The sequence below is a fragment of the Loxodonta africana genome, chromosome 9 (assembly GCF_030014295.1).
Source record: "Loxodonta africana isolate mLoxAfr1 chromosome 9, mLoxAfr1.hap2, whole genome shotgun sequence".
Lineage (NCBI taxonomy): Eukaryota > Metazoa > Chordata > Mammalia > Proboscidea > Elephantidae > Loxodonta > Loxodonta africana.
In genome coordinates, this window is record NC_087350.1 from 81,308,173 (window position 1) to 81,326,046 (window position 17,874).

The window sequence follows — 17,874 nt, forward strand, 5'->3', positions numbered from 1 at the left end:
CACATCTGATACCTTCTTTGATTCTAAAAGGTAGTTTCTGTACCTCAAAGTTTATAAACTGTTGTCTTTGTAGACAAATTAAATGGGCAAGTATTAATATAGTTAAGTGTAGAAATTTTTCTAGAGCAGCATAATTTTTGAGGAAGACTGGTCAGAGGATGGCATAGTCAGACATAGCTGCATCTATGTTACCATCATAATGTAGACTGTAGATGTGTTTTCTCTCTGCCAGTAGCATCGGATGAGGTGTTTAACCCATGTTACATAGCCGGACTCTAATTTTGAATTTTTTTTTTCTGTTTGTGCTCATTTATACTTGATCAGTATGGAAAGATTGTTTCATTGTCTATCTTCATTTTCTTTTAAGCACAAAGAATGTCACATTCTTTGTCTTCTACTTCTGGCGTGTTCTGTTTACTTTTCTCTGTTTTTGATGCTCCTAGTTTGGTGTAGGTCACCACCATTTTGCAATTCACCTTTCTGGAAAGATATATATATATTTTAAATATGGTATGGTTCTACTGCAGTTGGTTTAACCAGTCACTGACTGTAGAACATTTTGGTTGTTTCCAGTTTTAGACTATTACAAATAAAGCTTCTATGAATAATTGTGTGCACATTTCAAATGCAAATGTTAGGTCTTTTAATTAAAGTCCCAGAGGCCCTCTATTTTCTCTCAGTTGTTCAGATTGGGTAATCTCTATCTTCAAGTTCACCAACTCTTCCCTCTGTCTACTCTATTTACTATTGCATCCAGCCATTGTGTTTTTTTCCCAATTTGTGTTATGGAAAGATAATTCTTGATTGGTCAAATGACTGATGGCATATAGTCTACTGGTTGTTTTAGACTATATGCCAGCAGTCATTTGACCAATTAAGTACATAGGTCGTACATCAGTTTTCATTTCTGTTGCACTCTGATTAACTCATCTTGCTTTCTTTTTCTTTGGAGAGTGAACAGATTGTAAACACACACTTCGAGCCTGTAGTTGAGTCAGCAAATATTTATTAAACACGCACTAGTGCATTGTTTATTTGGAAGAGATCAAGCTAATGCTTACTTTCTTTCCACTTCTAACTAGGTAGGGGTAGTTGTCATCAGGTCGATTCCCACTCATGGTGATCCCATGGGTGCAGAGTAAAGAACTGCTCTCATTGTCCTCAGTGTGTCTCTTTTTCTATGATTAAAAAAAAAATTTTTTTTTTTGAGTTTTTGGTGGAAGTTTACACAGCAAGTTAGGTTCCCATTTGACAGCTTACACACAAATTGCTCAGTCACATTAGTTCCATTTATCAGAGTATGTCAGCATTCTTTTTTTTTTTTTTAAGAGTTTCTATATGTACAATTTTTTTTTTTTAATGTACAATTTAGTAACATTGACTACACTTTTTGGGTTGTGCCACCATTCCTCACCCTCCTTTTCTGAGTTGTTCCTCCCTCATTAACATAAATTCACCGCCTCCTAAGGTTCTCATCTAATCTTTAGAGTTGTCATCAGTTTGATCCCATATAAAAAAGAAAAACAAACCTACTGCTGTTAAGTTGATTCTGACTCATAGCCATCCTATAGGACGGAGTAGAACTACCCCATAGGGTTTCCAGGGAGCAGCTGGTAGATTCAAACCGTTGACCTTTATGGTTAGCAGCCAAGCTCTTAACAACTGTGCCACCAGGGCTCCTGATGCCAGATAGTTCTTAAAGAACATAATGCCCAAGGCAAACTTTTTTTTTTTTTTTTTAACTAATTAAGCTAAACTATTGTTTGGTTTTAAGAGTTCAGGGATATTTTTCATCTAAGGTTAAAGATTATCTCAGGACAATAGTTTCAGGGGTTCACCCACCCTCTGAGGGCTCCAGGAAGTCTAGAGTCAATGAGAATTTGAAATTCTGTTCTGCATGTTCCCACTTTTCATCAGGATTCTTCTATAGAATCTCTGATCAAAATGTTCCATAATGGTAGCTGGGCACCATCTAATTCTGGTCTCATGGCAAAGGAATCAATTCTTCATGGAGGCAGTTAGACACACATTCCATATTCTCCTTCTATTCCTGATTTTCCTTCCTCTGTTGACCCAGGTGAATAGAGACCAATTGTTGTGCCTTGGATGGCTGCTTACAAGTTTTTAAGACCCCAGGCACTACAGAATGAACTAGGAGGTAGAACAGAAGCACTAAGCATGCATTAGGCCAATTAATTGGAATGTCCCATCTAACCGTGACCCTAAACCTCCAAACCAAAAAACCGAATCCCATGACATTTTTGGTTGTACTTAAACAGCTTCAGCCTCTACTTTTTTTTTTTTTTTTGGTCTTTTTTGTAAATATATCAGTCACAACTTTTTTTTTTTGTGCACTGAGTTTTTAGTTTAAGTGAAAGTTTACGATTCAAGTCAGTTTCTCGTACAGAATATTATATACACATTGTTATGTGACCTTAGTTACTCTTCCTACAGTGTGACAAGACACTCCTCTCCACACTGTATTTCTTGTGTCTATTCAGCCAGCTCCTTTACCCCTCTGCATTCTCATCTTGCGTCCAGATGGGAGCTGCCCACATAGTCTCATGTGTCTACTTGAGCTAAGAAGCACACTCCTTACCAGTATCATTTTATGTCTTATAGTCTAATCTAATCTTTGAAGAGTTGGCTTTGGGCATGGTTTTAGTTTTGGGCTAACAGAGTCCGGGGTCTGTGACCTCTGGGGTTCCTCCAGTCTCAATCAGACCATTAATTCTGGTCTTTTTACTAGAATTTGAGGTCTGCACCCTGCTTTTCTCCTGCTCCATCAGGGATTCTCTGATGTGTTCCCTGTCAGAGCAGTCATTGGTGGTAGGCAGACACCATCTAGTTCTTCTGGTCTCAGGCTGATGGCATCTCGGGTTTATGTGGCCCTTTCTGTCCCTTGGGTTCGTATTTTCCTTGTGTCTTTGGTGTTTTTCATTCTCCTTTGCTCCAGGTAGGTTGGGACCAATTGATGCATCTTAGATGGCTGCTTGCTAGCTTTTAAGATCCCAGACAACACTCACCAAAGTGGGATGCAGAACGTTTTTTTAATACACTGTTAACACCAGTTGACCTAGATGCTCCTGGAATCCATGGTCCCCAGACCCCCGCCCTGCTACTCTTTCCGTCAAAGTGTTTGGTTGCATTTAGGAAACTTCTTAGTGTTTGGTTTAGTCTAGTTCAGTCACAACTTTTGCCAGTTCAACTTTTTACAGGTGTACAACTTACTGACAGCAGTTACAGTAATTGGCTGTGTAACCCTACCCTTAATTAGTGCGATTTTTTCCATCACCGTTAACCCCCTTTTCTTCCTCCCTCCAACTCCTGGCAACCACTAATAAACAACTTCAGTCTCTATGCATTTGACTTTTCTTGTTTTTTTATATAAGCAATGTCATACAATATTTGTCCTTTGGTAATTGGCTTGTTTGGCTCTACATAATGTCTAAAGGCTTTATCCATACTTCAGCATGTATCAAGGCTTCATTTCTCCTACTGGCTGAGTAGTATTCCATTGTATCTATGTACCACATTTTGTTTATCCATTTATCTGTCAATTGACATTTAGGTTGTTTCCACCTTTTGGCTATTGTGGATAATGGCTGCAATGAACAGTGGTGTACAAGCCTCTTTCTGAGTCTTCACTTTCAAGAATTTTGAGTAGTGTATATATACCTAGAAGTGGAATTGCTGGGTCATATGGTAGTTCCATTTTTAGCTTTTGGGGGAACTGCTATGCTGTTTTCCACAATGGCTGTACCATTTTGCATTCCAGCCAGCAGTGGATAAGGGTGCCCGTTTGCCCACATCCTTCCCAACATTTATTATTTTCAGTTCTTTTTTTTTTTGAATTTCAGCCATCCTAGTGGGAGTGAAAGGGTATCTCATTGTGGTTTTGATTTGTATCTCTCTGATGGCTAATGACAAGTGAGCATCTTTTCATATGTTTAGTGGCCATTTGAATGTCTTCTTCAGTGAAATGTCCATTCAAGTCCTTATCCCATTTTATGATTGGCTTATTTGTCTTTGTTGTTAAGTTGTCAGCTTTATCTATATTTTAGTTATTAGATTCTTGTTGGGTATATGATTTCCACAGATACTCTCCCAGTCAGTAGCTTGTCTTTTCACTTTTTTGGTAAAGTCCTTTCCTTTGATGAACAAGTTTTAAATTTTCATAAAGCCGTATTTATTTTGTCTTCTGTTATTCGTGGCTTAGTTACCATATTAGACAATCCATTGTTGAAAGCCAGGCCTGACAGTGTTGCTCTTGCTTGTTCTCCTAAGAACGTTATGGTTTTAGTTTGCACGTTAGGTCCTTAATCCATTTTGAATTTGTTCTTGTGTATTTGGTGCCTCTTTAATTGTACGTCGCTAGACTGAATGTCTTTCTCCCATTGTCTCCACAGCATCTAGTACATGGTAGACATGCAATAAATATTTGAATCAGCAAGAAGTTATTTAATAAGTAAAGAAAATCATGAAGAGCTCAGTCACAACTCATCTTTTTCACAATTGTGAAACCCACAATTTTGTTCATATACACCCACAGTCTCATTTTTGTATTGATTTGAATTGTTTATTGTCTAGATATTGTTAAAATCCATATGATTCTTAGAGATCAAATCTTAAAGAGGTACTTAAGAGCTGTCTGTTGAGAAGTTACCTGCCTAAGTAAAATGAAAAGATTAGGCAGACTTCTTTGAGGGAGAAGAATCTTCGTGTGACAAATCAGGATTGTGGAAGGTAAGGAAAGAAAAATTTATAAAAACACATGGCTCTTATTTTTCCTAACTTTTGTTCCCACCTTCTCACTTCCCTAGGAATTTATGGGATTGGGGCTGGGCGGTGTCAGAGTGATTATCAACCTTGATTCTACTCTATTCCCAGAAGGTCATGGGCCTAGGCTATTTATGCCGTAAATCAAGAATGGGAATGCTGCTAAAGTGCTTAAATGAAAATGTCTTAGTTTGTATCTTTCATAATCAAATCAATGCATCTAAAATTCTGGAGAAGAAACTTGAGGTATAATTTTTTTTTTTTCTATTTTTCTGTAACATACTACCACAAATTTAGTAGCTTAAAACACCCAAATTTATTGTCTCACAGTTTCAGGAGGCCTGGTACAGGTTAACTGTTGGGTCCTCTGCTCAGGGTCTTACCTAGCTGAAGCTGTGATTTCATCTGAGGCTCAGAACTCTCTTCCAGGCTCATCGATTGTTGGCAGAATATCATTCTTGAGGTTGTAGGACTGAGATCCCCATTTTCTGCTAGCTGTTGACTAGCAATTACTGTCAGGTCCCTGCCACCTGGCCCCTTCTACATGCCTTCTGACAACATAATAGTTTACATCTTCATGGTTGACAGGAGGATCTCTTCAGGAAGGACTCAGTCCTTCTTTTAAGAACTTTATCTGATTAAGTCAGGCCTACCCAGGATATCATCTCCCATTTTGATTAACTTAGCATCAGCTGATTTGGAATCGTAATTACATCTGAAAATCCTTTCACCTTTGTCATAATTTAACCTAATCATGAGGATGAAATCCCACCCATACTGCAGGGGTGGCAATTACAAGGGGGCTTGGGACTCTTGGAGGCTGCTTAGAATTCTGCCTACCACACACATACACACAAAATATCACGTGATTTTGTGTGTGATTTTTATCTTATCCAGGGGTTTTGATCAAGCCCTGATCTATCATTTTGTCCCAGACCTATATTAACTGTCAGGTTTAAATATAGTTTTTCCCCACAGTTCGAGCTCTCTTTTTGTAGCCAAATAGAGCTTCTGACCAAAGGGAATTGTGGGTAGGAGAGGGTAGGCTTGAACATTATTTTTAGTTTATAGGGGCCAGGGTTGCCAGTTTACTTATATATGGCAGAATTATATTTTCAAAAGAATGAAGAACAAAGGAAGGGAAATCTGCCCCTTGACTTTTTTTTTCCCCAGCCAGCTACTTTTACTCAGTGATTTTTAAGTGTGCTGCTCAAGTAGTCTGCTTTAAGTATAGTAGTTGAAAGCAGATGGCCTTATTAAAAGACTGCAGAAGTACTTACTGTGCAAACTAAAAGCGTAAAGGGATTGCAAAAAAGAGTATTAAGCCTACGTAGAGAACAGAGCATTTGGAGGGAGGAAAGGATTGCTTTCAAATGGTGAAAGGAACAAGTGAGGAGTCAGGAATGTGAAATACACCTCTTCCTATGAAATCTTTTCTTACTCCTAAACTCTCAGATAAACTCAAGGCTTCTATCTCTGTTCTAATTTTTGTCTGTATTGCATTCAAAACATCCTATTGTTGGCCGCTTGTGTCTTTTTACTGCTAGAATAAGCTCCCTGAGGACAGCAACCATGTTTTATCTTCTTTCCTAACGTAATTCTTGGCTCGTAGGAGGAAATGAGTAAATATTTCTTGATTCAGCAATGCATATTTCACTGTGGTAAAGACCGTTAACACATTCATGTTTGTAGTACAGAGAAAAACTGGTTCATGTCCAAGACATTTTGTGTAGCAAACGAATAAATGCTAAAGTACCTGCCCTCAGGTGTGTTGCTTTTACTCTTAAAGAGAGGTCCTTGGAAGTATTTTTACTCCTACCAGGAAGCGTGCTTAATCTGTTTACAAGGCTCATAGCAAATCAGAAACAAAAAATTATAAAGGGCTAAGGGAGATTAGCATAGTAACATAATTAGCACTCCAAGATCTGGTCTCTTGTCTACCTCTGGCTACTTCCTTACTGTCCAGCCATACAGAACATTTTGCAGTTTCCTGACACTACTGTTTCTTGCCAGTTACCTCTCCATGGTACCCAGCATCTATTTTTACCTTGTAATGCATTGATTTACTTTTTGTTTTTTGTAGTATATACTTGAAGGTAGGAGACCGTCTGTCTTTTCCCTTTAGAGCCTGTTACGGAATAGACAGATGTGTGCCTAAGTGAATGAATGAGGCGTTGACATTGTAAAAGGAGACAACCTTAAGAGCATGGTTTGGAGTCTTCAGTGTAGGGACAAGCAAGCCTACAAACCTTAACCCCAGATGACAACTCACTGCCACAACACAGTGGAATGGATGATGTTCATGATGTTAATTAAGTCATTAAAAATCCTACAGGTTTGAATCCCTGCTGAGAATTTGCATTCCAGCTATGCTGAGTCAGAATCTACAGTTTAACAAGACCCCCAGTGATTCTTACGTATAGTAAATTTTGAGAACCACTGCTGTACTAGTGGTTCTTAGAATTGGTCCCTACGCAGCAATATTAGTGTTACCTGGGACCTTGTTAAAAATGTAAATTCCTAGCAGGGGTTCCAACCAGATATGGGTCCTTATAAGGAGATTTACCCACAATCAAGTCAGGTATTAACAACATGCAGTCATTTACTTTGGGGCTTATGATCTTGTCCTTTATTCTTTAGGAAAATTGCTGGGTTTGTTTGAACAGAGCTGAGATCTCCACTGTCAAACTTTTGTTTTTCATACCTATGGTTATTATAGAAGCTGCCACAAGTGTTCTCAAATCTGTCATCTTTCTTTGCATGATTATTTGGAAAGTTAATTAAAAAATAGAATGAGAAAAAATATTAATCTTAGTCCAGGCAGACACTAATCTTTCTGTACTTAAAATATATGATTTTATTTTGGATTTTCTTAACATGATGTCTCTTCTTTAGGATTTCAGAGTTAACACCACCGACAAAAAAAATATCGATAGGTATTACCTGGGAAACAGGAAGCTCTTATGTTCTTGAGCAGTGCTGCTTTGCCTTAAAAAAAAGTTTTTGTAAGAGTGATCCATTGCCAGAGGCAACCCTTGTCACCCTTTGTTTATGTGTTTTAAATTAATTTTTAATTTTCAATCTCTGCTAACAGAATCATCAGATAACTGGAAAACCCAGACTATCTTTCATAGCCATGATTCTCCACATTGGTGCGGCTAGCCATGAACTATCCTTTTCTTCTCCCTCTTTTTCCCAGATTTCTCCCGGGGCCAATTCAGCACCTCTACCTGGCCATCCTAACAAGGTGATTTGTGAAAGGGTGAGACTTCAGAGCCTGTTCCCTCTCCTCCCAAGTGATCAGAACACTACCGTTCAAGAGGATGCTCACTTCAAAGCTTTCTTCCAGGTTCTTATATATTTACCCTTTCCCTACGTAGGGTTGAAGGTCACAGATACATTCTAGGTTGTTTCTAGGAAGGCTTGAAACAAAATTCTTATCTTCTTACTTCTTATTTTCTACTGTATATGGGAATAAGTATTCTTCTTAGAAGACTTCTTTAATATAACTTGTATTTTCAGCCAGCTGTTCAGAAGAATATTTGTCTTCTCTTGAGTTACTGTTTATTATTTGACTACCTGCTGTCCACATTTTTTCATCTTTTGGTCTTAATTATTTTAGTAGGCCACGTTCTGTAGAATAGCAGAAGATATTATAGAATATGTGAAATTATGTAGGAAAGGAAAAAAGGAAGCATATGATACATTTTTAAAGCAATCAATACTTATTTGCTTAGTACCTGGACTTTGGTAGTAATGTATATTTCAGAGAGAAAACTTGGTTACTTGCCTTCTGGGACTTGATAACTGGGTAAAATGTGATTAAATTTAAAATGAAAACAAGAAATGGTGTGAATGGATTGAAACTGTCGTTGAGGCTAGGAATTTTGGATAGAGCCAGCTCATTTTCTGTTTTGTGGGAGTGGCAGGTTGCCTGGAACCAGTTCTGAAAGAAGTATGCTGTGACACATTAAGCTGGAGATGTGGGATTTCTGGGGATAGTCGTATAGGTGACTCAGGGCTCTTCTATCTGATATTCCTTGTTGGAATTTATTCCAGGTTCTATGCTTGGTGCTTTGCACGTATTATATCCTTTTGTTTTTAACACTCAAATTCATCATGGGTGGTTTTCTAGATGACGAAATAGGCTCAGGAAAAACTCACTACGATGCCCGATCACATGCATAGTTACTGGCAGAGCAAGACTCAAATCCAACTTTTTTTCTTGTCTATTATACCATGTTGCCTTTAGATATCAATAAGTATTTCTGTAAACACAATGCAATATGTATTAAACCAAACCAAACTCACTGCCGTTGAGTCGATTCCGACTCATAGTGACCCTATAGGACGGACTAGAACACTGCCCGATAGAGTTTCCAAGGAGCTCCTGGCGTATTCGAACTGCCGACCTCTTGGTTAGCAGCCGTAGCACTTAACCACTATGCCACCAGGGTTTCCGCAGAATGTTTTAAGAGACCAGTATAGTTACCTGTATTGAGTGACATTGACTACTGTCTTTTGTACAGCTTTGGTCTACAGTAGTTTGAGGTTTAGAAGATCAATAGCTAAGGAAGAAATTGACATAGTACCTTCACTACTGCCACCACTAAACAGTTACTTGATTCTTTCTATGTGTCCTGGGGTGGCATAAATGGTTTGCACGTGACTGCTAAAAGTTAGTGGTTCAGACCCACGCACTCTGCTTCTGTAAAGATTACAGCCAAGAAAACCCTATGGAGGAGCAGGGTTGCCATGAGTCAGAATCCACTAGATAGCAACGGTGTTTAGGTTTTTTGTCTATGTGTGTTCTCTGTACTTCCTTTGAATCTTCAGGCATTGACTCAACATAATGTTAAGCTCAGAAAATAGCTGCCAAATGCAAATCAACTTAGATGTTTATTTTGAAAATGAAAGTTTGAGTCAGTTCCAGTTGAGTGTTACAGAAAGGTGAAAGGTATTGTTAAATTTTTATTTATATAAAGCCAAAAACCAAACCCATTGCCGTCAAATTGCTTCCAACTCATGGCGACCCTATAGGACAGAGTAGAACTGCACCATGGGGTTTCCAAGGAGCGCCTGGTGGTTTCAGGCTGCTAACCAAAAAGTCGGCAGTTCGGATCCACCAGCTGCTCCTTGGAAACCTTATGGGGCAGTTCCACTCTGTCCTATAGGGTTGCTATGAGTTGAAATCAACTCAATGGAAATAGGTTAATTTAATTTAAAATCTTACTTGTCTCTGACTTTAGAGCAAGGCCTTCATAGACTTTGCCCCCAGGGTAGACTGCAGGTTTTCCTTACCCAGTTTGTCCCTTTCTACTCACAACCTCTTTAAGATACTGATGATACCTTCAACTAACCCTGATACCAAAATTGGATGTAATTTGTTAGTTGCAGTTACACATCTCATTGCTATAAAACTTGTTATCACATGAAAAGGAGAACCTACCCAGCCATCTCCTGTCCTCACGAAGTTATTCCCTACTGTGTTATGCTTTTTAGCTCTTGACTTTTCCCCAGTATTGGCCAGTACCTTCTCTCTCAGCTCTCTACTTTTCCTTTTCTTTGGAATACTCTCTTTAAACAGACTCACCTACCACTTCCACTTTTTTCTTGATGTACCCTCTTTAAAAAAAAAAAAAAAAAAATTTTTTTTTTTTTTTTTACTTCCCCTTATTTAACTTGTCTTTTTTCTGAGAATATACTTCCCCTGCAACCTTCTCTAAAGAAATTGTCGATTGTTCTACTCCACGCATGGGATTGGGGTGTGTGGCAAGTAAGTGGAGTGGTCATAAAGGGGAAGGAAAGTATTGGTATTCTCCTGGATCCTTACTGTTGTTTCCAACCAGTCCCCTTCCTGTAACAAAAAGCTTACCTTCTTTTTTTTTTTCTTTTTTTGCCATTCAGATCCGTTATTGATCAGTTTAATCGGTGTCTTTATTTATCGATGACTTTTACACTTTGATCTTTTTTTTTTTTTAATTTTTATTGTACTTTAAGTGAAAGTTTACAAATCAAGTCAGTTTCCTACAAAAATTTATATGCACCTTGCTATACGCTCCTAATCGCTCTCCCCTTAATGAGACAGCATACTCCTTCCCTCCACTCTGCCTCCTCCTGTCTATTCGGCCAGCTTCTCACCCCCTCTGCCCTCTCATCTCCCCTCCAGACGGGAGATACAAACATAGCCTCATGTGTCTGCTTGATCCAAGAAGCTCGTTCTTCATCAGTATCATTTTCCATCCCATAGTCCAGTCCAATACCTGTCTGAAGAGTTGGCTTTGGGAATGGTCCCTGTCTTGGGCTAACAGAAGGTCTGGGGACCGTGACCACTGGGGTTCTTCTAGTCTCAGTCTGACCATTAAGTCTGGTCTTTTTACAAGAATTTGGGGTCTGCATCCCACTGCTCTCCTGCTCCCTCAGGAGTTCTCTGTTGTATTCCCCATCAGGGCAGTCATCGGTTATAGCTGGGCACCATCTAGTTCCTCTCGTCTCAGGCTGATGTAGTCTCTGGTTTATGTGGTCCTTTTTGTCTCTCGGGCTCATAATTACCTTGTGTCCTTGGTGTTCTTCATTCTTCTTTGATCCGTGTGGGTTGAGACCAATTGATGCATCTTAGTTGGTCGCTTGCTAGCGTTTAAGACCCCAGATGCCTCTCTCCAAGGTGGGGCGCAGAATGTTTTCCTAATAGATTTTATTATGCCATTTGACTAAGATGTCCCCTGAAACCATGGTCCCCAAACCCCCACCCCTGCTACGCTGGCCTTCTAAGCATTCAGTTTGTTCAGGAAACTTCTTTACTTTTGGTTTAGTCCAGTTGTGTTGACCCCTTCTATATTGCGTGTTGTCTTTCCCTTCACCTAAAATAAAACTTACCTTCTATCTAATTAGTGAAAACCCCTCTCCCTCCCTCCCCCCATAACCATCAAAGAATATTTTCTTGTCTGTTTAAACTATTTCTTGAATTCTTATAATAGTAATCTTACACAATATTTTGTTCTTTTGCAACCAGTTTCATTCAGCATAATGTCTTCCAGATTCCTCCATGTTATGAAATGTTTCATGGATTCGTCATTGTTCTTTATTGATATGTAGTATTCCATTGTATGAATATACTATAATTTATTTATACACTTTGATCTTTTTTATTTGCTTGCTTTATATTGTATTTTGCCTAGTCAAGATTTCTTTTTAGTTGCAAAAAACTATGTTTCAAATTTGCATGTTTTCTAAGTTTTAAAATTATGAAATGCCTCATATATGCAAGTTATAAAGGATAAATCAGACACTTGTGTAATAATAAAATCTACCACCCAGCTTAGAAATCAACCACTAGCAATACCTTTGAAGCCCCCCTGTGATCCTCCTATTATACCCACCTGCTTTCCCACACCTGTGCTTCAGGTAGACTGATATGCTGAATTTTGTGTTTAGTAACCTTTTGCTTTTTTTTTTTTTTTAATGGTTTTAGCATATATAATATCACTATATTGTTTAATTTTGCTTGTTTCTAAACTTAACATGTAAGTGGTATCATACTTTGGTATATTTTTGTCATCATTTTGAGATTCATCAATTATACTGCTTTTAGTATGCTGTTTTTTGAATATACAGTGGTTTATCCCTTCTCTTTTGATGGACATTTGCACAGTTGACAGTTTAGTACTATTTTGAGCAAATGCTGCCATGACTATTCTTGGATGTGTTTCCTGGTGCACATTTAATTGGCATTTTAATGTTTCTGTAAAAGTAATGGTTTTGTGTATTTATTGCTCTGGGTTTTCTCATTGAAGAGGCAGAATACTTACTTAGTTGTGTTTATGAAGAACCTGTGCATAGATCAAGAGGCAGTTGTTCAGACAGAACAAGGGGATACTGAGTGGTTTAAAGTCAGGAAAAATGTGCATCAGGGTGGTATCCTTTCACCATACTTGTTCAGTCTGTATGCTGAGCAAATAATCCGAGAAGCTGAACTATATGAAGAACAAGATACCAGGATTGGAGGAAGACTCATTAACAACCTGCATTATCCAGGTGACACAACCTTGCTTACTGAAAGTGAAGAGTTGAAGCACTTACTGAGGAAGATCAAAGACTACAGCCTTCAGTATGGATTATACCTCCACATAAAGAAAACAGAAATCCTCACAACTGGACCAATAAGCAACATCATGATAAATGGAGAAATGATTGAGGTTGTCAAGGATTTCATTTTACTTGGATCCATAATCAACACCCATGGAAGCAGCAGTAAGAAATCAAAAGATGCACTGCCTTGGACAAATCTGCTGCAAAAGAGCTTTTTCAAGTGTTGAAAAGCAAAGATGATCCGAGCCATGGTGTTTTGATGTATTTTGTGTGTGTGTGTTACTGATAGTTTCTTTGTTGCACTTAATTTTCTGTGCTGACTCTTTTTTTCTTATGTATTTTCTTTTCATCTTTTTCATTGTTGTTAATTTTGTATTTGCTGAGTCTTTAAAATGTTTTTCTTGTTTTTTATTTTGTTGTGTTGGATTGTTAGTTTCTTTTGTGGTTACCTTAATATTTACCTCAGTTTTTCCAAGTTTAAGCCAATCCTTTATTTCTTGATATCGCCTTGATGACTTCTCGATATGAAAGTTCTTTGACTACATTATTTAGTCCCTTTATTTTGTTTTAATGTTGTCATCTTTTACATATTGACATCTCCGTATTTTCAGTGTTTTAGCTTTGATTTAGTTTTGTGACTTCCCTATCTGGGTTGATATTTAGTTCTTCTGTCCTGTGTTCTAGTCTTGTTATCTGGTATTGATTTTCTAACTGAAGGAGTATTTCTTGTAATTTTGGTTTGGTTTTTACAAATTTTCTTAACTTCGGTTTATCTGGAAATGCCCTAATTTCACCGTCATATTTGAGAGACAGTTTTGCTGGATGTATGATTCTTGACTGGCAGTTTTTTTCCTTCAAGGCTTTGTAAATGTCACCCCATTGCCTTCTTGTCTGCATGGTTTCTGCTGAGTAGTTAGAGCTTAGTCTTACTGACTGTCCTTTGTAGATGACTTTTTGTTTAACCCTAGTCACTCTTAAAATTCTTTATCTTTGGTTTTGGCAAGTTTGATTATAATGTGTCTTGGTGACTTTCTTTTGGGATCTACCCCGTGTAGGGTTCAGTGAGCTTCTTGGATTGGTATCTTCTCATCTTTCACGATATCAGGGACATTTTCTGCCAATAAGTCTTTGACAATTCTCTCTGTATTTTCTGTTATCCCCTCTGTTCTGGTATTCCAGTCGCTTGTAGGTTATTCCTCTTGATAGAGTCCCACATAATTCTTAAGGGTTTCTTCATTTTTAAAAATGCTTCTTTTCTGATTTTTCCTCAAATAAATTGGTGTCAAGTGCTTTAACTTCAGTCTCATTAATTCCAACTTCCATTGCCTCAGTTCTCCTATGACTTCCTGTTGAGTTGTTTTATTGTTAATCTTTTGGATTTCTGTTTGCTGACTCTGTAGATTCTTGCAGCCTGTTAAATTTGTCATTATGCTCTTGTGTAACCTTCTTAAGTTCCTCAGTTGCTTTGTCTGTGTGTTCCTTGGCTTGGTCTGCATTTCACCTGATCTCCTTCCTGATCTCTTAATGAGCTCTGTATATTAATCTTTTGAATTCTACCTCTGGTAGTTCCAACACCTTCTCTTCTTTGGGGAGGTTTTTTGGTTATTTATTTTGGTTGCGTGCTGAAGCTGTGATGGTCTGCCTCTTTACGTGATTTGGCATTTGACTGTTGCCTCTGAGCCATTGATAAGTTATTATATTTATTTTATGTTTGCTTACTGTGTCCTAGCTTCTTGTTTTGATATGCCCAAATAGACTGGTCGTGTGAGCTACTTTGGTTATTGGTGTATTTGAAACTCTCACATCCTGTCACGATGGTTAGCACTGTTACTAGGTATGTGAAACCAGGAGTGCATTTACTTTTCCTGTGTGAATTCAGCTCAGGTGTCCAGGTTGCTGGTCACCAAGTGTGTGGAACAGGCTCCCATCTACAGCCCTGAATGGGCAGGGGTACGTAGGGCTGATTGGAGTAGGCACAGGTATCGGGCTGCAGTGTAGGGGGTTATGTGCTGAGCAAGGTAGAGGGCTGACAGCTGCCCCTGAGTGCCTGGGTGGAAGGCATGTCCCTGTGATCTAGAGCATATAGGTGGGTGGGTTTTGAAGCTGGACTTTGGGAACCCAATACTGTTGGCTGTAAGGACTGGGAGGTACCACTTATTCTGTTTTAGGTGGAGTGAGTGGAGCCACCATTCCTCAGGCCCCTGATGTGGGTAGGTGAGGACCTTGCTTAACGGGCAGGGCAATGTCAAATGTCACAAATCTGCCACTCACCCTTAGCTCTTGCAGTTGAAAATAGGCTTCAGGTATATACCCTGTTGTACTGAGCTAATGAGGGCTTATGTTGTTGAAATGGGTCCATCCATATAGGTCTAGGCAGGGGTGAAAGGCATTCACAGTCTGTGGACCCCTTATGCCTATGCCTAGGCAAAGGGGCTGTGCCTGCCCAGAGTTCCTGGCTTAGGGGAGCCTGCAGATTATTTTTTCCTGTTAATTTGTTCCCTCTCCAAAGCCAGAAGAATGGCTTGGGCTGTGTGACAGGTCCCATTTCCGGCCCAGGGGGCATGGCAGTTGCTGAAGCTGGACTGGAACTGGAGCAGCAGAGTGGGAAGGGGGTGGGTAAACGGGAGAAAGTTACTTCCCAGAGAGGGGAAGGATTTTTTTTTGATCCCACGGGGTAGGTTAGACGCTTATACTTTTGCAGAATCTGCTCCACTTCTCCCTGGTGCTGGAGGCTTGAGCAGACTCTCTGCTGCTCGTTTTCTTCCAGTGTGGAAAACAAATCCTGAACTCCACTATTTGCCTCAGCCTGCATGCACTGGCCAATACGGCCTGCAGGGTGCCAGCCAGGTCAGGCCTGGCAAATCATTGCTGCTTCTGAACTGTCTCTCCCGCCCCTTGCCGCTCAGTCTGACTCAACTTTGTCTTTGATGTTCGGGGCTCCTAGATTGTTGTATATAATCAATTCACTTGTTTTTTTGGGTCTTTGCTGTAAGAGGATCACAGGAAGTGTCTGACTACTCAGCCATCTTGGCCCCACCTCAGCCATGGTGTTTTGAATAGCGTCAGTGACTAAGGAAGACCAAAGAAGAATTGACCCTTTGAATCGTAGTGTTGGTGAAGAATATTGAATATACCACGGGCTACCAGAAGAACGATGAAATCCGTCTTGGAAGAAGTACAACCAGAGTGCTCCTTGAAGCAAAAATGGCGAGACTACGTCTCACGTACTTCGGACTTATTTTCAGGAGGGATCATATGTCATGCTTTGGTAAAGCAGAGGATCAGCAAAAAAGGAAGACTCTCAAAGAGATGAATTGACACAGTGGCTGCAACGGTGGGCTCAAGCATAACAACAATTGTGAGGATGGCGCAGGACCAGGCAGTGTTTCGTTCTGTTATACATGGGGTCATTATGAGTCAGAACCAACTCGACAGCACCTAACAACAACAACAAAAGTATATTTGCATCTCTCTGAAAATAAACTCATATTTAAAATTGTAATCAAATTGCCTTGTACAATTTTTAAAATTAAAAAAAGAAAAACAAACGAATTAATGTCTCATTAACATACAGTAAAATTTACGCTTCTAATGTACGTGTCTGTATCAATAAATACAAACAGATGTGGGACTACCATCACAATCAAGATACAGAACAGTTTTATCATCCTACAGAATTCCCTCATGTTTTTAATATTTTTGTGTCTTTCAGTTTTTAAATTAGCAGTAACCTTACTATCAGTTAATTCACTGCAGTTAAAGATACTATGATGTCATAAAGTAGTCAAGTACATTGTGGGGAACTTGAATTTTATGTCTGGTACAGCCCTTGAGTTCAGGGGTTGTGTGTGTATTTTATCTTAATTACACCCATGTGATAACTTTATTTGATAAACTGCCAAATTTATTTGGGCGATTGTAATGAAGATTTATATGCATCAAGAACTATGCTTATTTTCTGAAAGACAAGCCTATTGTAAATAACTTATACTTCAGCAAATTTTTGCACTTAATAAAATTCTAGTTAAAATGGCATTTTTTCTTTTTAGAATTATGTAGTTATCCTTAAATTCATAGGAAGATTATTTTTAAAAAAGGGAGAAGTTTTTTTTAATTGTTATGAGGGGAGATATTCCATAGTAGATACTAAGTCATATTATAAAGAAATGAATAGCCCTTTCTCAGTGACCTTAATGTTGGTAAATCCATTGTGCATCTTCAGCGCTCATCTTACATGATCCCTCAGTTGAAATTTTTTTTTTTATAATTTTTATTGTGCTTTAAGTGAAAGTTTACAAATAAAGTCAGTCTCACACAAAAACCCATGTACACCTTGCTACACACTCCCAATTATTCTCCCCCTGATGAGACAGCCCACTCTCTCCTTCCACTCTCTCTTTTCGTGTCCGTTTCGCCAGCTTCTAAACCCCTCCACCCTCTCAACTCCCCTCCAGGCAGGAGACGCCAACATAGTCTCAAGTGTCCACCTGATACAAGAAGCTCACTCCTCATCAGCATCCCTCTCCAACCCATGGTCCAGTCCAATCCACGTCTGAAGAGTTGGCTTCGGGAATGGTTCCTGTCCCGGGCCAACAGAAGGTCTGGGAGCCATGACCACTGGGGTCCTTCCAGTCTCAGACCATTAAGTCTGGTCTTATGAGAATTTGGGGTCTGCATCCCACTGTTCTTCTGCTTCCTCAGGGGTTCTCTGTTGTGTTGCCTGTCAGGGCAGTCATCGGTTGTAGCCAGGCACCATCTAGTTCTTCTGGTCTCAGGCTGATATAGTCTCTGGTTTATGTGGCCCTTTCTGTCTCTTGGGCTCGTAATTACCTTGTGTCCTTGGTGTTCTTCATTCTCCTTTGATCCAGGTGGGTTGAGACCAATTGATGCATATTAGATGGCTGCTTGCTAACGTTTAAGACCCTAGACGCCACTGTCCAAAGTGGGATGCAGAATGTTTTCTTAATAAATTTTATTATGCCGGTTGACCTAGATGTCCCCTGAAAC

At 39.2% G+C, this 17,874-nt stretch overlaps 1 protein-coding gene across 11 annotated transcripts in view; it reads left to right on the plus strand.

The window, feature by feature from the left end:
- RNF38 (ring finger protein 38) overlaps positions 1 to 17,874 on the plus strand; it is a 172,133-nt gene that overhangs the window by 85,700 nt on the left and 68,559 nt on the right. For 3 of the 11 annotated variants that reach the window (XM_010587835.3, XM_023545130.2, XM_023545135.2), the window contains one exon: positions 7,979 to 8,128. The exons of 4 other annotated variants lie outside the window; for them this stretch is intronic. Coding sequence is in view for 2 of the 7 variants with exons in the window: in XM_023545130.2 (XP_023400898.2) it covers positions 7,979 to 8,128 (150 nt within the window). In the remaining 5 variants the exon portion in view is untranslated. The remainder of the gene's footprint in view (positions 1 to 7,978; positions 8,129 to 17,874) is intronic. 4 more of the 11 variants (XM_064291730.1, XM_064291732.1, XM_023545131.2 and 1 more) reach the window with 2 other exon arrangements.